This window comes from Aulonocara sp. 'chitande type north' Nkhata Bay, linkage group LG16 (assembly GCF_057382095.1).
Source record: "Aulonocara sp. 'chitande type north' Nkhata Bay isolate Kocher_YH1m ecotype deep benthic linkage group LG16, A_spYH_male_GT1.1, whole genome shotgun sequence".
In the NCBI taxonomy this organism is placed as follows: Eukaryota; Metazoa; Chordata; class Actinopteri; order Cichliformes; family Cichlidae; genus Aulonocara; species Aulonocara sp. 'chitande type north' Nkhata Bay.
Window position 1 is genome coordinate 30,694,458 of NC_141359.1, and position 22,894 is coordinate 30,717,351.

At 39.4% G+C, this 22,894-nt stretch overlaps 1 protein-coding gene across 4 annotated transcripts; it reads right to left on the minus strand.

Annotated features, from left to right (window-relative positions):
- Nucleotides 1–105: 105 nt before the first annotated feature.
- Nucleotides 106–21,458, minus strand: agpat3 (1-acylglycerol-3-phosphate O-acyltransferase 3). 4 transcript variants are annotated; one of them, XM_086265585.1, is made up of 10 exons: nucleotides 21,236–21,458; nucleotides 8,457–8,514; nucleotides 8,051–8,281; nucleotides 7,228–7,397; nucleotides 6,959–7,120; nucleotides 5,368–5,521; nucleotides 5,171–5,273; nucleotides 4,013–4,088; nucleotides 3,004–3,202; nucleotides 106–2,713 (listed from the first exon to the last, which is right to left on the minus strand). In XM_086265585.1, the coding sequence occupies exons 3-10, from the start codon at nucleotides 8,226–8,228 to the stop codon at nucleotides 2,622–2,624; spliced, it is 1,134 nt and encodes a 377-aa protein (XP_086121711.1). In that variant the 5' UTR covers nucleotides 8,229–8,281; nucleotides 8,457–8,514; nucleotides 21,236–21,458; the 3' UTR covers nucleotides 106–2,621. The 4 variants fall into 4 exon arrangements, with proteins under 4 accessions (XP_086121711.1, XP_086121713.1, XP_086121712.1 ...); XM_086265587.1 differs by lacking the exon at nucleotides 21,236–21,458 and adding an exon at nucleotides 20,642–20,664; XM_086265586.1 differs by lacking the exon at nucleotides 21,236–21,458 and adding an exon at nucleotides 20,392–20,476.
- Nucleotides 21,459–22,894: the final 1,436 nt, after the last annotated feature.

Genomic DNA, 22,894 nt, shown 5'->3' on the forward strand with positions numbered 1-22,894 from the left:
GGACCCCTCCCGTCGTCTATGGTGTCAAAACTGAGTTCCTTTCACCTGAAGTGCTGCATGCACAGAGAAACTCACACAAATCCAAATAAGTCGAAGGAGTAGGAGTTGCTTTGTGATCAAATTCTTTAATATTCTCAAGTGTTTAAAATTGAAGAAAACATAAAAACAGCTGTAGAAAACAAAACAAAAGCTGAGGCGAGAGGTTCCACTAACTGGATTATCTTTGAGATTTCAGAAAATCGTGCAGCTAATCTAGTGTTGTAAATTTTAACGTCACATTTGATCGCATTTAGGAATTAAGAAAATGGGGAGGGAAGAAAAGACATTTGTAATATTTCTTTACTGAATAAAAAAAAAAAAAAAAAGCATCCAGTGTTAAACGTTTTTGCAAATACTGGTTTGCACTTCTCAGCAGCGTCTTCTGCTTAAGAAACTGATTCATACTAAATAAGAGGATTTGATGGGCTGAATTTCTATCCGGTTGTTGGTTTTGATTTGATGGAAAATAGAAGAGACAAGTGAGGATCCTAAAGCTTTTACAAATATTTAAAGTAATCTCAAAGTATCTCTGTGTACAAATGTGGATTAATTAAAAACAGGTTTCCTCACAAGAGCTGATTACATCCATGCCAACCTCCCAGCTCTACTAGTACATATGTTTATGTACTTAAACAAAAACTTTCAGTCCTTCACTACCACAGCGGTTAGCGTCTATGTTTTCACACAAAAACATAAGCAGCACTAATTAAGGCTTGCATGAAATCTGTAGTTAACTAAAGAAAAAGGGAGGTATAGGACATTTAGCTGCTGAGACATTATGATTATAAAAAAAAAAAAAGTAGGATAAACACTACATGTGGCACGGGAAGGTAAGGAGAGCACACAACATAAAAATACCCCCTCCCCATCTTTTTCTACCATTAGCTTTTATGTTGGACCTCGAAACATGGCTCAAAAACTGTATTGTACTGTAGCAGCCAAAAGATAATCTGAGATATAACTACAAGCAGTCATGTTTGGGATGCTAAAATCCAGAACTGTATGTGCTTAAGCAGCTGTCTTTAACTGATGTACACAGGATGCCTTTAAAAAAAAACCAAACAAACAAAAAAAACGAAAACTGGACTGTAAGTTGTTTACTCAGTTTGGGGGATCAAACCAAACAAATGCATGCTGCTCCACCATGCATCACTGTAATGGAGGGAGGGAGAGAGGGTGGAGACGCAAGTGAGATGTTGGTGCTTGTTTTAAAGGGGTGGCGGATAAGCAATCCCTTGCCTGAGCAAGCCTGACTTAAGGCAAAGGTTAAAATATCAATACTACAGTCTAAATATCAGGAGAGCAAATCAATATGCTTTCAGATGTGTGGCTACATGTTGGTGACCTTTTCCTGGATTCTGGCTCCACTGACAGGTGAGTCATGACTGGTAATCGGCGTGGGTGGCATGTTGAACCTTGCCAGTGTTTGGTTCAATTAACATCACATTTAGGAGGTCAATTGAAAATGAATGAGAACATGTATGCAAGCTAGTAAATGTAAAAAGACAGAAAACAAAAACTGAAAAGTGTCTGTGGGTTTGGGTTCTGAGGGGTACAAATGAGACCTGTAACAGATGGTAGGTATCCTTGATAAGGACGGTTTTCACATTCAGAGCCCTTGATGTAAGTTTGACACCAGCCTTTCCAAACCAGGATGTAAAAGGGGTCAGACCATCATAATCACAGCAGTAAGATGGAACAGTGATTTTACCACATGTACACCACTAAAAATGATGTGGAATTTTGATTCTCCGCCCACGCACGTCTGTTGCTATCCCAGTACAATCAAGGTGAACTGTATCGCATTGTTTGTGTCAAAATAATTACAAATTACAAGAGGGGGGAAAAAAACAACTTTTTCACCTTCACTGTACTGGTATAGTTGTGCTCAAAGGCATATAAGAACCTTAAGTATGTGGCTGGCTATATACAGCTAAAACTGGTCAATTCTGCATGATTTTGGGTGAAGTTGACCCTGTTAAGGAAAACCAGGCTGGGCCTCAAGGCACCGATTCCCATTACAAGTCCCACTCAGTGAGAAAAGGGAGGGAGACGTCCTGTATGTTACACACTGCTGTTGTGGAAATGCGCCTCCGCTGGGATGGAGGTTAGAGATTAGAAATATGTATCGACTCGTGTTCTGTGGACAAAAAAGAAACAGCGTGTCACCCACTACCCATTGGCTGATGACTGTGACAGGGAAACGAGGTAGGAAGTGGTAGTTCATGTGAGCTCAGACATGTTAGAAGCTTAATGTTGGGTGTTACTGAGATTTAATGGGATCTGGATTGAGGGGGAGGTGGTGGCTAACTGGATTTAGAAAGATGCAGGAGAATACAGTGCTGCATCTCCCCCTCGTTATAATCTGTGATACACCAGAGAACTTGGACCCCAGACCCTCTATACTCCCTCACTCTAGTGCCACTAGAAATGTTAGGTCTGGCTTCTATAATGTTTTCACAGCTGGGACTCCTCCCCAGCCTACCAACTGACTCGACAGTAGGAGGAGAATGGAGTTGGGATGGGGTGAGACACCGCAGGGTGGCCAACAGAAACGGCCATTCACAGGAGGGAGTGACACTTTAGTTTTGTTTCTTGGCCTCTTGGTTGCCGTAACTGGAACCTGTTTTCTTCACCTCAGTGACCCCTATGAGGCGGCGGATCGCTATAGAGGCTGCAGAGAGAACAAAGGAGAAGGGGGGGGACAACAGGTCAGGAAAAAACCTCACGAGCTTTAAATGAAACAAGCTACATCAGTTTTCATTCTGGGCAGGTGACTGGTTGAATTATACATCCATGACTGACCAACTTCAAAACAGTCAAATACCCAAAACCACAGGAGCTAAAGAACTCAGACTTTACTCTTTTTGCAAGTACAATTAGTGCCAAAAAAGAACCTTGAAAAGTGCAAAACACTAACAGGACATGAGCACCAAACTGTCTAAAAGGTAAGGTTTGACCTACCTACGATGAGGAAGAGTATAAAGCCAATAATGAGGAGAGGGGAGCCACTGACGACCACTCCGCAGGCAAAATTGATGAGTGGTGAAAGCAGCAGTGTTGCCCAAAACAGGAAGTTGAGCAGCGTCCACAGCCTGCGCGGTGGGATAATTGTGGGTCCCGGGAACTTGCCTTCCTTATTGTACATTTCCTGTAAAGCATCCTGGGAGTTGGGAAAGATAGTGGTTACCTTTGTGCTTAATTTGATTTGGAACGACAGGATTTGCTGATAAATTTGACATCTGATTAAAAATAAAATAAAGATCAGGATATCAATTCTAGGAGAAAATAAAAAAAACAAATTGACCCTAGTCATGCTGTGGGGGGCAGTGTGTTGATATGGTACATAGTTCTAAGGGTCGTCACCACCTTTATTTTCACATCCTGCATAAGAAACGTCTTTTTCAGGATAGCAATACTATCAACAGGCAAAATTATGGGATAATGAATGGTTTTGAGTGTAAACATGGCTTCGGTTATGTGGCCTTCAGAGTCACAAACTGTGTTTTTGACATACAAAGTAATAGAGCAGTTTTCCACCACGATCTTCAAAACACCTACTGAGGTAACGTCTCTTGGAAGGAAGGAATTTACCACACTTTAGTCTGAGATGAGTTCTCATGACCCAACACCTAATTAAGATACTTTAGTTTATCCTTTAATTTGTCACCTGCTCAGTATCCACAGGTTATGGTGTCTGAGTGTACCTCCTGTAGCTTAATGACGTTAACAAGTTCAAGAGTTGGTAATGTTTGGGAGGGAAAATAGATTGGGCTTGATATCAAATTAGAGAAAAAAAACAAAAACAAAAAACTTGTCAGTGAATTCTTTCAGCAACAATGGGAAGTGGAAGGAAAATTTCCATGACACTGGGTACTAACCCCCCCCCTTCCCCCATATCCCCCAAACAACAAAGCTGTTAACCCAAATTAACAGTGATCTGGCATTTTAGGAGTCTTTAATGTGAGATTACCTTCTCCTGGTACAGCTTGTGTAGCCAGTTGGCACACTCCTGCTCATCGTCTGGTATATCCTCCACAGAAAACCGCCTGGATGTAAAACAGCAAATAACCATTGGAAGCAGATACAGTTTACCTTCAGTGTCTCAATATTTGGAAACAGGCAAATAATGAATAAAGTTATGAATGAGACTATATCCTGCAGCTAGAGTCGACCACTTCAAAAAGACCTTGCTAATTTACGCAGCATTTTGCGGCGGAATGGACAAAGCAAAAAGTATTAAATTGAACTGAAATAGAGAAGCAGGAGATAAAAATATGTAGATTGCTGTGACCTTTATAGTCCATCAGGTTTCATTGGAAAGATGCATTAGATTATTAATGGCACAAAAAATGTGTTTGTTTTCCAGTTTTGTTCCTTTTCCACCTGTTAATTATTTTGCTCGTGATTCTGGTTGATGGAATGACAGGCAGCTAATGTGTGTCTGAAGGCCACTACACATTCAGCACAACAAAAAGCAAACCACAATCATAGCCAGCCACACCAAAATAATCACTGTCGAGATAAATTCACATAAACAGCACTCAGGCACTTTTTAAACAACCCCATCAGGTTAATTCAAAAATGTAAACATATCTGCTGAGCAGTTTGCGCGCACGCACGCACACACGCACACGCACACACACACGAAAGAGAGAAAAAAACTCAAAGACATTTGGTCTGTAGTAGCAGCTTCTTGCCACCAGGTGCCTCCCTCTTCCCAAACACAATTCCCTCTGATACATGAACATTATCATACTAAGTGATTTCAGGTCACTAAAACAGTATTTTTACCTGTCTTCAGTCAACCTGACCTTGAAACTAAAAACAAAGTGTCCACCACCCTCCTGCTTTCAGCTTTATTTAAGTAAAATCACACTAGTGCTCCAATCTGTCTGTCTATAACAAGCTCCGAGCTCAGGGGAGCACCCTGGCCATTAAAGCTAATGTCCTGGAGTCTAGCCAGTCTCAGTGCCTCTTTGATTATTACAGGACAAAATGCAGTTGGGAGGAGGCCAAAATGCTTAAAACTCATTTATTCTAGTTTACTTGAAGAAACAGCTGAGCGTGCAGTGCCATATTACAAAAAGTGATTGTTCAAAAGTAGAGAGCGGGCATCAGCGGTGCTTACCTTACAGACATATCAGCTTTGTACTTCTTGCCATTGACAATGCCCAGGAGGGTGGGAGTCTGGTTGTCTTTGAAATTCAGAGTCACATCATACACAGCAGTTACTGTTGAGAGAAAGAAGAGCAGGCTGTAAGCAAAATACAAAATAAAAGAAATGCTCTGAACATAGTTTTTGTGTGACTTGCGCGTGAATGCCACCTGTGCCCTTAAGACACTGCAGTGTGGTGGTGAATCCTTTGGTTCGGGGTAATAGGTGATATTTGAGTATGGGCAGGCCTTTACTCTCTGCAACCTGCATACTGATTTGGTGCTTTTTCTCTGTAAAGCGGGTGCCCTCGCAGTACAGCAGAAACTGCAGAGAGAAAGGAGGAAGAGTTGTGTTAACTCACACACACACACACACACACACACACACACACACACACACACACCAAAATTAAAAAAAAAAGAAATCTCCAGCTTAAGGTGACCTCTTATCCTGACCCATCCACTACCCTACTTCTGTTAGCTGGAGTACAAATCAAGGTCAACTCAATTTAACAGTACGCTAAAATACAGTCAACTCAGGATACCCGTTTGTGCCATCAACTTGTTGTGTCAGTCTGGGTTTTCTGAATCTGTCCATTAAAAACGTGCAGTTTTTGGCACAAGATAATCATCATAGCTAACAGCAAGGTGCAGCTATGTTACTGCAGCCAGTATTACAGTAGATGCAGTTGAAAACATTAGATCTTTACAAGTTTATAGACTTGTCATTAGCATTCCTCCTTAATGAAGGCAGGCGCAGATCTGACTGGAATTACTATACTGTGTAAGACAATTTTCTTTCAGCTACAACCCTGACAGTGTTAAACGGTGTGAAGAGCCAGGTAAAAAAACAAAGATAATTAATACTTATTGGCTGATTTGCAAATCTTATTTCACATCACCAAGTATTATGTAGCTATACAAAGCCATATCGAACAACAAAAGTAATTTGAAGATGAAACAAGGAAGGCATTTGTTTCCTCAACTGTATCGCTAATTTGTGGTCGTTAGGGAAGCCACAGAGTGGCTCTGCACAAGCAGGACCTTCTGCATTTACCAAAACCACCCAAACCATGGAAATACGAAAAAAAACCAACAAAAAAAAAAACCAACGTGGAATTCCTTGCTAAACCCAAATCCTGCTTTTTACTCTAGGCCTAAGCTGTCACCAGGTAAAACATGATGGATGTAGAGAAAATGTACGTTTTATTTATTTATTTTAAAGACAAAAGAGGCATTTGTGGTCTGAAGCATAATGAATGTCTATTCAGTCTGTTTACGCACAGTGGATACTTGTGTTCATGATGTCTGACAGAAAACAAACAAACATACAAACTCATGTTGAGGCCCTTCAAATAACGCTGCTGTACTCAGAACTATTCGTGTATCACTGCCAAGATAAATTCAGTAGAAAGAGAAACTGGGGCAAAGGGCAGAAACTACAGCATCAGATAGATTATAGATCATTCCCTTTAAAAGTCTAGAAATGTTTTGTTATGTATGTTCCATCTTATCTTAGTTTGGCTGTGCAGTGATTACTCAATTTGCAGGTGACAGTTGATGCAACGACTGGTTTAACTTAAAAGAATTTACAACCTTGTCTGAACTGTTAGAATCACAACACTTATGTATCTTGAAGAGGATATTTCACAATCTTGATTGAGCAACTGGGTTGCAATTGAGACACAAGTAGTTGTCTGTAAGATGAACTTTTACACCTAAACCACAATCCAGGCGACAGACAAACTGTGACTGTACCTACCCACATATATTCAGGATAGTCTTTGAGCCTGTCTAGGCCTTTGAAGACAGTGTTTCGGTCCTCTTCCCACTTTCTTTTGCAGAAAACAATTTCTAGAAAGTACCACGTCCAGCCAATTAGAGGGACCTTCAGGAGCTCATGTTTGGCTAGCACTTTTGAACTCTAAAGAAAGAGGAAAGACATTTTTATACAACTCTGACTTCACTCTTAAGAAAAAAGCAAATACTGTTGATAAATGTTAATCATTTAAAGTGTGGTGCTCAACTGACCCCTAAAACGCCATATCTTTCACACATGGTCCATCCACACAGAAAGTCAATCTCAAAGTTGTGGTTGAGGATGATGATGACATGCTCCTTGCCAAACTTGTCCACCGTAGCCTGATCGGTGTATAGGGTGCATTCTGTGCCCGACCACCACTCCAGCAGCATCACCAGCTCTGCACAGTGACGATGACGCAGCAGGAACATTAGAAAGTTAGAGGAGAAAATTCATCACTTGGAGCATTTTCAGTGTAAACCATACACAATGTACTAAATGGAAGTATATTTGTGTTACATTATATTTATATTAATCCCTCAAAACAGTCTACCAACACTGCAGAGAATTATCAGCAAATCTTTGTGCGTTTAGGATTCGTGTAATTTTAGATAATTACTCTGGAGCACATTTAATGTCTGTCATAGGGTTAATAAAAGCAGCTGAAGTCATTAACAGCAAAAAGCTGACTCTAGAAAGGGGCTGACAGACAATTTTAATGAGTAACTGGTGAAAATTGTGGAGGCTGTAGCTGCTTAGGACTCATTTAATTTAGCTAAAAGGAGACTGAATATAAAGCCCTTCTACACAGAAAGTGTTTCAAACATTCAAGTGGAAAATGCAGCTGAAACCCTTTCTATGTAGACAGCATAATATCCAACAGATGGCCCAAACACAGCTCATTGTATGTGACACCATTGCCAGATTTGTAATTATTTGCAATCTGTGAATTTCAGAATCGACACTTGACACCTTTTCTTGTTTACATATTTAAAAGACAATTAGCATTTCTACATAAACCTGCAGCAACACATGAGAATCATCTATACTCACGGCTCCAGAGGGAGTAGGAGAGCCGGCAGTTGATTCTGCGATAGAGCTGCCTGTTGATCGGCCAGAGGATGCAGGTGCACAGCTGAATGAAGTTTATAATGAGGCCGCTCACCACAAACACAAAGCCCATCAGCAACTGCAAGATGAACAGGCTCTTCAGGTAGGCCAGCAGAGCCATGGCTGAGGAGCCTGGAGGGCTGAGTGGGCTCCTCTCTATACACTACGACCAACCTGAGGAGGGAGCAGAAAAAGAAGGTGAGCACGGTGAGTGCAAAAGGAAAAAAGACATGCAGGGTACTAAATAAGGAACAGATCAGTGTAAACACAAGGTTATCAGGTGTTTGTGTCAGGTGATCCTCAGGCAAACATGCTTTAAGATGTTCAAAAGGGCAACAGTGACTCTTACCACGGTGGAGTCCTTTTACAAGCCCCGTTTACACGGCCCTTCTGCCAGCACCACAGACCTGTGAACAACAGCAGAGGATAGGCTCAGGCAACAGTGATGGGAGTCTGACTAGACTGCAGAGCCATTACAGCAGAATTTAATAAATGTATAATGCCCGTTTCAAACAGGATGAATTATTTTAGCTAATAACATAAGGAGGCCAGAGACAGATATTGTTCTTCAGTGTGGGTGAAAGGCGAATCAAAAGGGGAAGGCTATGAAACCTGGCTGACCAACCCGGGTATTTACAGACAAGTTTCGACACTGAATGTAGCTTCAAAAATTGCATCTACGTGGATGTATGTATCTCAGAGCTTGCACAGTATGCCAATATGCATGTGAACCACTTTAGGACAAGTCTTGCAAAGTAACGTGTCACTATTCATACATAATTGATGTCAAAGATGAGCTGATATCATCATCATCATCATCATGGATGAATTTTCAGCAATAGTCACAGGAGTACAAAGCTGCATAGCCCTCAAATTTCAAAGTTTTAGACAGGAACCTTAAATGCAAAACAAATATTTCAACAGAGAACATCTTAAAAAATGTTTTAAACAAATAAAACTGAACTGACAGCTTCAAATCTCTTCTTCTATGGTGAATCAAATAAAAATGATAAAGTAGTCAGCATTTTGAAGACATCATCAACCTTGAACATAATTTAAGTTTACGAGCCAGAAGCCCACACAGAGACCCGGGTTACTGAGTCCTGTCTGGGCTTGTAATTTTCTTGTAGCTTCTCCATTTTCCTCCAGTAGATGAAGTGGGAACATCTGATTGCCCTGAGGTTAGGGCACGATAGTTAGCTCTGAGCTGCTGTATGCAAGTCTTTATGAATACACATAACCAGTTGATTAAAATGAATTGAACTCAGTATTATTCACAGAAGATGTAAATACATTAATCTGTGTGCTACCAGATGTTGTTCTCTTACATAGTGCTTTTCTTCTCTGAGCACTTAAAGCGCTTTACACAACTTGCCTCATTCACCTAGTCACACAAGCACTTTTGTGCTTTCTAACATTCACACAGTCACACTCTGAGAGCAACTTAGGGTTAGTATCTTGCACAAGGATATTTGGCATGCAGACTGGAGCAGAGATCAAACCACCAACCTTGCAATCCTCTACCTCCAGTGCTACCTCATATAAGCCAAGTTAAATTAAATGTAAACATATAGAACCAAATAAAACTAAAAAAACTTTCTAAAGATACAATGGAAAATAATTGAATAAATAATTTCAGTGTATAACTGAAGTTAATCAGGAATCAAGTAGTGAACTTGAAAGAATTAATTCAGCAGTAAAAGTAAAACTCTTCTCATTATCAAAACTAAAGTTGTTTTTCACAAACATAACTATTTGTGCCAGCAACATCCACATGAGTTTTCAACTGCATAAACTAACATAACTGTGTCAGAAAACAAGCAAAAAGGGAAGCCGTGTACTGTCTGCCTGCATGCTGAACAAGGGACAAGAGAACACTGTGTGCTTGGTGAGCGTCCAAATGACAACAGTCTTCAACATGTTATCCGAAACGACTTGTTTCTTGTTCCCATTAAATATACAAAGCATGTGTAACCAGTAGAGACGGCATGATAACACTTTATGCCCTATACCGATATCATAAATTTGGATATCGGCCGATACCGATATGAATCTGATAGTGTTTTTTTAATCAATAAAACAGTTTTTTTTTTTTTTATATCTTGCTGCATTTTGTATAAGTTCATACTCAAGTTTAAATAAACAACACTAAAGCTATTCTGTTATACCTGTATGTAAAAAAATACACTGCACCCAAAATATTTCATAGTTCAGCAATACTGATCAATCTAATAAACTTAAACCTACTCCATCCTTCCTATTCTGGTATTTTAAAGAGTACTTAGCAGAAATATTAAGCAACCTAACTAATAGGGTTGCAACTTCCCAGCAAAAAAATAAAATAAAATAGGGAACCACCCCCCACCTCATGATGCTTAATCGACTTAATCAACTTTAATTTGATGCAGCGTGGAAAAAAAAATGCACAGAAAAAAAATTATTTTTCGAGAATAATTAAATAGATTCAACATCTTTGCAGACTGCACAGGTGGTGTCTTCCCAAAGGAAAAAGTACTAGCTTACTAGGGTATATTAGACTTAACAGTTACTATATACAGTAATGGACTTCTATATATTTTACATCAGATTAAAACTTTGGTTTAAGATTCAGATAATTATTTATTAAAAGCTAGACACAAACTTTGCTAGATCCGCCCCTGCACAGTTACCAGCCGTCAGCTACATAGAAAAAGATCCTGGTGTAGAAAGTTATATTAAATAAATTCTAACAACAGATTATCAAGCTTAAACGTGCTGCTGTTATTCAGCCGCTGGTTTCCTCTTTCTGGTGCAAAGTGGGCCAAAAACAAAGACAGACGGACTCGCGACAGAAAAGCCGATCAGCTGATCATTAATCAGTTTCGTGATTGAAGTAGCAGCAGGAGAGGGAGGGAGAGAGAGGCAGTCGCTCCATATATCGGTTGTTAAGCTTAATGCGGGAATGCTTTACAAACATTCAGAGATGAACTTACACACTTGCTTTACTTCTCTCTGGGATAACTTCCTCGGAGATGATATGCTGGTTTGGTAGAGAGCCTCCAAATACACACAGCCGCTCTATCACGTGAGCACACTGCTCCTACGTGCTACGGTTATGAGCTGAGTTACGCCATGTCGCAAGTTTTGTGAGGTGCTTTTTTGATATTTAATGGATCGGATTACATTTTTTAAATTTCTCTCCGATATCCGATCCAGTCATTTACGTCAGTATAGGACCGATACCAATATGCAATATCGGATCGGTCCATCTCTAGTAACCAGTACCCATCCTTCACAAATAACGTAGACTGAAGACAATGTGTGAATCAGTTAAGAGGGCTAACAAACTATATTCTAAATTGAGTACTTTATCAATTACAACAAATTATACAACTGTACTAAAAGAGGCAAAATTATGAAGTAACCCAATCTACTGCATTAGCCCTTTTCCAAGACTGCAACAGACTTCTTCAACGACCATCACAGTGAAGAGCAATCCAACCAGTTTTTCATACAACCATATTGCGGACACAAACCTAGATTACAGTGTGTAGGCAACAAGTCTTATCTGGTGTACTCACTATCTCACACACTGCAACCATATATATCAATTTAGCAGTCTGGGTGTAAAGAAAATTAAATCTTAAATGCACACCTGCAGAAGTTTGGTTCAGTCCCGTCAGACCATCAACATAAACGTGTTTACAAATCTCTGGACATGAAATCACCCTAAACTTTTCCAAGCATGCACTAACTCTGCATTATGTTACAGATGTGACCTTTGGTCATGCATACAGCATGATAGGGAGGGTGAAGTTAAATACTGCATATTTGTCTTATGGCTGAGATGGGTTAAGAAACACTGTGGTTAATGAGGAAGTCCAGAATAAGTCGCCACGAAGCATTAATAGCAACTACACAAGTAGTCTATAATAGGCTTACTGATAAACTGCAATTCAAGCTTGAAGTTTATACCTTACCTGTGACTGTCAGACAAATTAGAAGCACGAAAGAGGATTTTTATACGATTATTTTTATTTCTCTGTTTTAACTTCTAACTGCTAATTTTATAATTGAACAAATGAAAGCACAGTGTTTTTTTTTTATGTAAAATAGTGAGTCCATGTTAAAAAACAAAACAAAACAAAAAACCTAGGTTTACAAGCCAAATCAGTGAGACTTTTGTTAATGTTTTTACAGCTAAACGCCTTAACCTTTTCTTGGAAGATTTAACTTTGCACACTGATAGCAGCTGAGTGTAATGTTTGGCCACAAGCTGCCGATGGGAGAAGTTCCCCAACCCTAATTTGCGTTGGCAACCCGCAGCGACTATGAGTGTGTGTGCATGTTAGCTCAGGCGAGTTACTTCTACACACATCATGAACTTTGTCCCAGTTTTACTCCACACACAGCATATGTTCCCCGTGCAGCGCTGGAATCAAACTGAGTCACCTCAAACTTTCACTCAACTCCAACTCGCGGCCATGATTCACAGGACAAACTCAATTTTACACACCAGCAATCAAAAGACACACAGCACATTTAAGAATTAACTGGCCAAAAAAAAAAAAAAAAAAAAAAAAGAAAAAAAAGAAAAGGAAACTCATGGGGCAATCGTGGCTCAAGAGTTGGGTGTTCGTCTTGTAATCGGAAGGTTGCCGGTTTGAGCCCCGGCTCGGACAGTCTCGGTCGTTGTGTCCTTGGGCAAGACACTTCACCTACCGCCTACTGGTGTTGGCCAGAGGGGCCGATGGCGCGACATGGCAGCCTCGCTTCTGTCAGTCTGCCCCAGGGCAGCTGTGGCTACAACTGTAGCTCGCCTCCACCAGTGTATGAATGTGAGAGTGAATGAATAGTGGAATTGTAAAGCGCTTTGAGGGGTCCCGAAAAGCGCTATATAAATGCAATCCATTATTATTACTCCCTAACTTTTTCTCATAAGCAGATCTTTTTAAAGCTAAACATGTGAAACTGTATAATTTACACATTCACTTCCATGCAGTTTTTATTTAACATTTTTATGGAGCCAATTAATTGGTTTAACATTGGTAGCCACTAAGTGTTTTTCTATTGTGTTATTTTAATTTTGTTCCAGTTAAATGTTCAAAGATTGTTTAAGGGAGACTTTTTTAAACTGCATTAAATGTTATAAACTTGTATAGCCTTGATCATCACTAAAAATCTAACTTACCTTCTACAAATATGTTAAGGAGATGACTTGAAACATGCCAGTAAACAAGACATGTACTCTTGACACAGTAAATGGTTTCTACATTTTTTTCAAACATCTTTGTGCAGTGAACTTTATTTTTCAAACAACACAATGATCATACGGTGTTCTGTGGTAAGAAACCTGGTCTTCTAAGGCTGTATTCAGTGAGAAATCTACAGATGACGTGCACCTCACTGGAAATGTAACTACAAGTTAGATCAACACAGCTCACTTTTGTGAGCGGAACCACAATTCATTCTGTACATTTCTAGCTATTTTTGCACTGCAGATTTACATTAATTGGTGAAAATGTCTATATACAGTATAATAATCATGGCATCAATATAAGACCACAAAGGTCAGCATGATTCTTGGAGGGAGATTGCTAAAAGTAGTGGAACGGATGTGAAACAATGTATAAAGAAGTGGAAACATTTGAGACAAATACATTTGAAAGAGAAAGTCACATTTATTTATTTATCTATCACAGCTAGCACTGGATGTTAAACGCCGAGACACCGCCACAAGGTAATTAACATCAGCCACATAGGTTACATCGTAGGTTCTATAAAAGGCCTGAAGTCTAAATCAGGCATTACAGACAGGATGACTTCGAGTCCTCTACAACATATATGTTCACTCTATTTGGACTTTTTTTCTGTTGGCTACTGTAATGTATTGGTACTGCAATAAAACCATGGCAAGGCAACTCATTCTGTCAGGTGAGCCGGCCAAGTGCCTGATTGGATCAGTGTTCAATGTCAGCTATTTAGGTAAGTAGTTCAGTGTTAAGACTACTGCTTTAACCCTTTAAACCCTTTTATTTTGTTATCGTTTTTATGGTTTATCGTTTTTATGGTTAACTCTGTTTTCCTGGGTCTTCTTTTTTCGGTTACCGGTACTAGTTTTATTTTGTTGTATTTATCCACGATACCTTAAAGGCCGGTCTGTGAAAATATTGTCGGGCATAAACCGGTCCGTGGCGCAAAAAAGGTTGGGGACCGCTGAGCTAGCGCAATAATTTATTTATTTTTTGCATATGAAACCGGAGGAGTTGTACTTGCATCTTATGCCATCAGCTTGTCCTAGGTCACGGTTTCCTTCCACATATAGCTTTGCAAAAATTGCATAAAAAGAGCTTGCAGGAACAAAAACATAATGTTCCAGAAACACGCTTTGCTTATCCAATCAGCTGTTCGTAACACTTCCCACATTGAAATAGACGTCAGTGCGAATGATCGCATGTCCGCCATTACCTGCCCGAAACCGGAAGTGATGTCATTTTCGTGGAAAATGTAGTTTTTTACTTGTAGGCCTTAAAAGCCTATACTGGTGTTTTTATAAGTCATGTTTGACTTTATGCTTTTCTGAATAGTTGCTGGGATGCTTACAACTCGAACTGCACTGCTTAAAATAGTTTATTTTGATGCACATGCTGTTTTCTTTGCAAATTTGCATCATAGGATTGTTTTTTGTTTTTTCTGTAGTATATAAAAATTGGTGTATCTCAAAAATAAAACTATGAAGACACTCAAAATAAATTTCTTGTTGTTGTAAACTATTTCTTGCAACTTTTTTGTATTAAAGTTTTGAGGGATAAACCTCTTAAATTTCTCCAAGTAGAAATGTAAAAAAAAAAAAAAAAAAAAAAAACTAAAAAAAAAAACTAAAACGATTTTCAATTTTTTTGTAGTTTATTGCACTTTTTTTTTGCAATTTATGTAGTTACTATGGACTTAATGCATACATATTATTAAAATTTGGGCTATAACAGTTGTATTGATGTATAGCAACTTGAAATGCTCCCAAAAATGGCACTACAGCATGTAAAAATATAAAGCAAGCTCTGGCAGCCTTGGTTCTATGGTAGGTCTTAAAGGGTTAATGCTCACATTCACCCTTTCCCTCAATAGGATGAGAATCTCAACAATACTGAGCTTAAAACACCAACATAGATTTAAGTCAAACAAAACGTTGTTGTGCAAAAACCAAACATACTAACATAGAAATACTCTGGAAATTGAAGTTGGTCTGTCATACAAGACATCCAGAAAAATAGAGGAAAAACAGCTGGTGGATGTCCAGCTCCCTGAAGGTAATGGGCCCACCTGTAAGCCCACACAACCTGAAGGAAAGATTAGTACTGCTGACTGTGTTAAAGCTGCTTAAGGCTGGACAGCTGCTGCTGCTCTACATTACCTGAATATAACTTCTATACCAGCTGCTTGCTATAAGTTTTTAAAATGAGAAATGTACATTTAGAGACACTAGTTAAATTATGGAAAAGTTCAACCACATCTTGGCAGGAACTGCTCCTCTATCAAAGCATTTTAATTATAAAAACTTACTTTGGCTTTCAAACGTCTGCGCTCCACTTACAGCAGGGAACAGCCGAATGATGCCTAGGCTGGACTTCAACAGCTACTAGTCTCTAGCAAACACCTGGGTTTTTCCTGGCACTAAATTTGCCTATGGTGGGTGAAGTAACCACAAGTAATCTGACCTGACAGAAGTCTGTGCACTGCCTGTTATTTTTTGGCTATCTGATAAACATTTTAAGCTTAAGGAAAAAAAGCCCCACATTTGCTAACAATATTCAATATTTGGTGGAAGGCCAAAACCTTTTTGGCGGTCATGAAAATATACCTAAAAATGGTAGGATGCATATTAAGTTGTACCATTGCAGCATATTAACGTCTTAATATGCTGGGGAAACAGGACACAACGCTTGTCTCACATTCAACTTACCAGTAGACATAGTAGGCCATTGCCATGAACACCATCGCCCCACAGATCCCAGTGAAGATCATGACAGCACTCTGGTTCAGCATTTTGGCTTCTGGTATTCCACCAGTTCACAGCCAGAAAAAATATATACTAAAAACAAAACAAAGAAAAGGCCTGCAGATAGCAGAGGATAGTCACAAGCTGCCCTGCTTTGTCGCCATAATAATCCCACAGAAGGGAAGAGGGAGATTATGATGATGACAGCGAGAACACAGTCAGATCCCAAGAACCTGTAGGAGGAACTACCTAATCAGCACACGAGTTTACCAGGGACCAATGAACTCGCCCATGAACTCGAGAGTTATTAAAAAGCATAAATCTTCATTTAAATCAGCATAAAGTAAACACCTCAATGAATTGTTATCAGATTTGGCTAAATAATATCAGAAGGAAGTCTAGAAAGACAGACAGCTCACTTCAGAAAGGAAGGAGTCACACATACTGTTTGCAGTGTCTTACAAGCATTCCCATCCTCTAATCCAGTGTATCAGATTAGTGCTGATTAGCAGGCTATGGGTACCCTGGATATGTCACATTCAATTAACATTAACAAAGAGAAGGCCTAGTCTCTGCCCAACCATAGTGAAGTAAAGAGAATAGCATTGTTACGCTAAAGTAACCAATCATAATTTACTGTATTGTGATTGACCTTGCCATAAGCTGCTTGTTACTAACATCTTGCATCATGAAAGTGATGGGTTCAAAGAAATGATCAGCAATATCCTTGAAAAATCTCTTCATGTGATATCTAGTCGTGTTTTCTTATTGGTTTTTTACTGGCTGAAGATGGACCCTTCAGAGGATGGCTATTTGCGTTACCACAATTTGTCAACGAGTCTGATTTACCTTACTTAACAGACGTCTATGAATTTTCTGGTATTTTTTTGGTAATTTTGTTAAAACAAATCAATATATATTTAATCTTGATTAACTGAAATTCCACTTAATAAAACCAGTCAACTAGTTAAGTATATTTATTACAGCCCTAGTGGGTATTCTTTGATGGAAGCACAAAATTCTTTGATGGGATCTGTAACAAATGACCACAAAGCCTGAATCAGAGTTCAGATTATTGCCATGCCTTGGGGATACAGGTCCCCCCCCCCAAACAAATGCACATAATCACCTATTGCTTATGTTGTTTCAAACAGTGAAACATCAGCAATAACTTATTGCTGTAACAACCAATCTCAGGCTATTGAATCGGTTAACAGTAACAAGTTGGTAGTGAAAACAGACAGTTTTCAAAGATGGATGCAGTTAACATCGCGACATGCTCAGTAGCTAAAAACCTGTTGATCACAAGTCATGTGAAAATAATGATATCATGGACAATCCTTCTTTCTGAGACTTAGCATGAAACACCTCTGTAAACTGCATTCATATAAAATAAAACATTTAGTCAATTCTGTCTACACAATGGCAAGTCTGTCCACCTGTCAAAGCTGGTTGCCCATTAATTTCATATGCAACTCTAACCTGAATATAGAGATATTATATGCCATGCCAGCATCCTCTTTCCTTGACAGTACCTTGGGTAAGGAAAGGATTTACTACAGATCTCCATTACTCACCCACACAAAGCTAGCACACAGGGCTAGCGGGCAAGTTACCAAAGGCTTCGGATACTTGCACACAGTTAATGTGGTCCGGACAAACTAGCAGACAGAGGCATAAATAAACTGTCAAGTGATAGCTGAAGCGAGTAGGTTGACGTTACAGTACAGTTCTAGGGTCTTACCACCGGGTGTTAAAGCCAAATACCAACGGAGATAAAAATATATGGTGATAGCTGGACAATGAAGGTCATTCATATTTCAAAGCATGAAGAGCTCTAAATCCCTGCACAGCACTACTGAGTGTGTTTTAAAGCCACAACACTTACTACACAAGAGACAAATGTAATTCTTGGCAGGTAAAAGAACACTTAAAGTGCATTTAGTTTCTTTAATTATGATCATGCACGCACAGGAAAGAGCATATGCTGGAATAATGATAATAATAATAATACAGCAAGGAAGATTAAAAGGTGAACTCAACCTGCTGTATTTGCCAAAAATGTGGCTCCAAATGTGAACCTGCCGGTTGAGCTCATGATCATATTAGCATATTTATACTGGTTTGTTTATGTGTGGGGGGGGAAAAAAAAAAAAAAAAAAAAACTATGATCCTACTAACGTGTATTGGCTGTGTAGCCATCTGGGACCATTTAAAACTATGAAAATAAAGCAATCTCACCTTTGCATGGTGTCAGTATTACAATAATCACAGCAAGCATTATGGAAATCTAGTCAAACATTTTATGCAAAGCTTCTACATATGGGTTTATCACTGAGGTTAGGTGAAAAGCTGGCTGATGTAAAGAGCCTTGGATCATTTAAACATTAGGTCCTTCAACACAAGACCATTTAAAGGTGGGAATATTATACTGCTACTCCCCTCACTGTTCTGTATAAGACTACAAAGGTTAACAAAAAGAGGGTCAACTAGTAAGAGCAGGGAGAGTTATGTGAAATTCTTAGACAGTTTGAGTATGAATGCACCAGGCTGAATCTGAATGCAGGTAATGAATGCTACAAAAGTTTGACATTGTTCACCCCGATGACACTGCTTAGATAAAGTCTTAACACATGTCTCAAAGTCCAATACTATGCTTGATTACTAGATAAAGGAGATCAATAGGTTACAACTTGTAAATGAGCAAGTCACTGCACTTTGGATCAACAGCTGGTTCAATTATTAATAGCATATATACGTCAACGATGCCTTTAGGTATAGGGCTGTGCGATATGACCAAAATCTCATATCCCGATATAAGACATCTATCGTCCGATAACGATATAAATCACAAAAATTTAACATTTTCTGTAAATTCTGTGAATCTCGGGCAGCTCGACTTGCGTGAAGTGTTTCCAGCTGGGCGTCGTGTACCTGGAATCGAGTGTTTTAACCGATGCATGAAACTATATATTTTTAGACATAAGTTGTAACGGCCGCCGTTGTCTTTTTGAGTATTTATTGCACAGCGTGCTGCAGGGAAAAGCGTAGCACTATTTTATTGAGCATCCCACTCTGTTTAAACTATGAAAAGGCTGATTTTATTTTTAACTTTAGTGAGAATACACCTAACAGGTAAATGTGCCGGATGCAGCCATTTTGGATATTAACCTGCCAGCTCCCTAGCACAAAGTCCGATCTGATGTCCAACGACTCTGATGTGGAGATATCGTTTTTTTGAGCATTGACTGTAGCAGTGGGCAGAGCTATATTTTACCTAGCTACCCCAGCCTTCTTTTATTGACTTACTGTCGTTATCTTTGGTAGGATTTATGAATTTCTCCCTTTTCTTTCTTTGTACCATTGTCTTAAATCCTAGGAACTAGTGTTTTTACCCTTTTTTAAAATCCACCTTTTCCCACACTGAAATCAAATCGAGTCTGGCATTCACCTCCTGCACCATCTAAACAAAAAGCACCATTGCCTCCATTAAAAAGGAAGAAAATCCATTACATTTTAGTGCAGAACTAGTGATTCTTTTAAAATTTCTATAACATGACACTAGTGCTTGTAGAAGATACACTTTTACTGCATTGTCAGCGTGTTTGGGATCATTGGTCATGCTGACAAATTTTTTGTAGAATCAACTAAACAAGTGTAACTTGTTCTAGTAACAAAGTGCCTAAAGATACTATTTAAAATTGTTATACAAAACAACTTAGTAGAATAAACAACACTGGTTCTTCTCCAGCCTTAGGTTCCTCTTTTCCCCCCCCCATTCCTAAATGATTTGTGTCAGTGTTAAGAGACTTATAAAGCAAAAACAAAAAATATCATTTCTCTGAAAATCATCAGGTACAAGGACTGGACTGAGAATGAGGGGGGGAGCAGTCAATGTCCAAAGAAAAACTTAAAGACCTGGAGCACTATTGCTCTTTAAAAATATAAATGGCAGCTCAAGACTTATACAGGATTCATTGATCTTGTAAAATTACTAAATAATGAATAGCAGCAGTGATCCAGTCCACATATCCTCCTCTCAAGGTCAATTAAAGGCATGCATAAACACCAACAAGTGGCCCTATATGGCAGTGTGAAGCAGTGGGTGCACACTTTACCATTCAATATTTAATATAAAAAAGTGAAGTTTTATTAACGGACTTCCCTTTTGCCCTTCTGGTTTTACTCTTAGTAGTATGAGACCAAGCTGTCTCTTGCACCAAGCAGTCACATTATCAACACTGGTTTATTTTAAAAAAGGGAAAAAAAAAATCCCCGTTCTGGTATAAAAATGCTGAGAGTTACTTGCCTGTCACGCACTGCTCGTCCAGCTGGTTAAAAGTGAGGCTCAAGAATAAAGTTAGCACGGGTTAAAACAGCCGCAGACTTCAATGAACTTTAGTAACCTCAAGAGTCGTACGAGATCTGTACGCAGGTCAACTCTGAGCCAGCTGGCGCATACGACGTAAAGCGTGACAGAGCGGGGGTGCAATATAGCAACATTTAACTACGAAAAATGAACCCAGTCATAGTTTACCATGAACTCTAGCATATCATACCTTAGTGTCAAAGTGTTGCAGCCCAACCTACTGTATCTGAATGCAAATGCTTAAGATGTCTGTATGCACCAAATGCGGCATGCCTGGGCTGATAGATTCTCAGAGACCAACTAGCCAGCAGGTCCCTTCAATCCTACCACTGACACGGCTTATCTTTTGTCACACATGGCTCGGCTGCGGCCGTTAAGCTAGCTGCTCTGTGAAGTTAAAGTTGCAGGCACACACACACACACACACACACACACACACACACACACACACAATTCCCTCAGAAGAAGACGACATTAAAGAAAAAGCCACCCCAACTGTCTTAGCTACTGCCAATAGAGATAGTAAATGTGTGAACACTGGTTCGACTAAATGAGCCGAGCGGCACAGGAAAGACAGGTGCTAACGGTACAAGCTAGCATGCTATATAAGCAACATCCACACAGCGAGGCTAAAAAATGTTTTCTGGCGACAGGATGGCGTCTATTAGATTGACTCTTTAGCTGCTAATCCCTGCCAACTTTCCCCCCATCCTTTGTTAATAGGTACCCGTTATTATCTTAGGCTAGTTAGCCAGTTCTCGTTAGCAGCCAGTGTCAGCCTTACCTGAAGATTATTCGCTGGGGACTCGGTGGGTTTAGTTACACTTTTTCGCCGCTTTCTGGCCTTCTGGGGGCGTAAAATGAGCCTGTCAACAAACGTTGCCCTACTCCGTCGGTTTCCAGAGACGCAATAAAAATGACTTGAGGCAATAGGATTTGCAGGAGCTCTATTGTTTGTCGGTTAAAGCCCCACATTTCCTCCAAACCCATCTGAAGGTGGCCTGTCCTACATCCGGTCCAGCCCCTCATTCATTTTCACAGAGATGCACAAAAATACACAAAAACATGCACAGACGTACTGCAGCGCACTCCCGCCGCTGCTGCAAGTTTGGTTACAGGTAAGAGCAGATAAAGGCATATAATGTCTGTTTTTATTGATTTTTTTGCTACCATTTGCAAATATATGTTTACTCCATACAGCGCAGCAGACTAGTGCAGCGATTTCTTGGCCAATCAAATTTAGGTTTTACCCCCTTAAATTTTCTGTTTCGGGAAGAAAACCTGAATCTTCAGTTTAAAAAAAATGATATCATAATGTAACATCAAAATAAAAGAAAGTCACTGTTTTTAAACTAGTTGGGGGTTTTTTTTAACATGACTACTATTACTAACTGCCTACATTATTACATATCAGCCCTATACTCTCAGTACATCTTAGTCGACTTTACAATTTTGTCCCATATCTAGCTTTTCTACACCTTTTATCTAAAATTCTACCATTTTCTTGGCCTTGCATTCAAAATACTACATGAAGCATTTTATTCACGTACAGATTCCCGCTTTGCAGTGTCATGTCACTGGTTTTTTTCATTTCCTCAGCAAGTGTGCATGCTCGATTAACTTTAAGCCTCTTTAGCCCTCTGCTGGTGCATACCCATACCTGCAGCTACTCCGCACTTCTGTGGGAATCTAAACCTTCTGTCTCAGTCATATCTGGAATATTATTTTCTTATTTTTAATTTTTCAGATTAATTTCAGTGTAAGTGTGCTCATAGCTGTTAAGTATTTTACAGTCATAGCTTCAGCATTAGTTTTAACTGTGGGGTCTTTGTCAGGACAAGCTTAATAAACACATGCACCAGAGTCCTTGTTGCATTGATAAAATGAATCAAATTCATCTACAAGCTGCCTTCTGTTGCATTTATGCCAGCTTCCCAAAAATGGTTATCACAGCTTGTTTTAGCCAGCTTTAGTCTGTACTTTCTCATTTCTCTAGTGTATACTGGCCCCGAATAAGAACTCCTTTTCTTTGTTGCTGTGATCAGGTTACAGACATGTTGGCCTGTCTGGTTATCTGGGCTAATGCTGGCTATTCATACTGTGGATTAGTGACAAAATACAGCCCTGTCACCCAGCCCTAATCACACAATATAGTAAGCACCTGCCAAGACGTGCTGACATCTTTGTCTTTGTTCTTCCTTTCATATTCCCTTATTTCTTTTCATATTAAAATGTGTTCTCATTGAAGCACATGGATAAGATCCAGTTCAACTGTGGTACCTGATTTAAGCTGGTGAGCAATTACCTCTCCACAATGGCTCCAGTGTCCTCCTTTACTTAGACTTAACAGAGAAAAACTACACTCACTGGCCACTTCATCAGGTACGTCTGTTTAATTGGTCATTAACATTAATAAGAAATCAGCCATTCAAATGGCACCTGC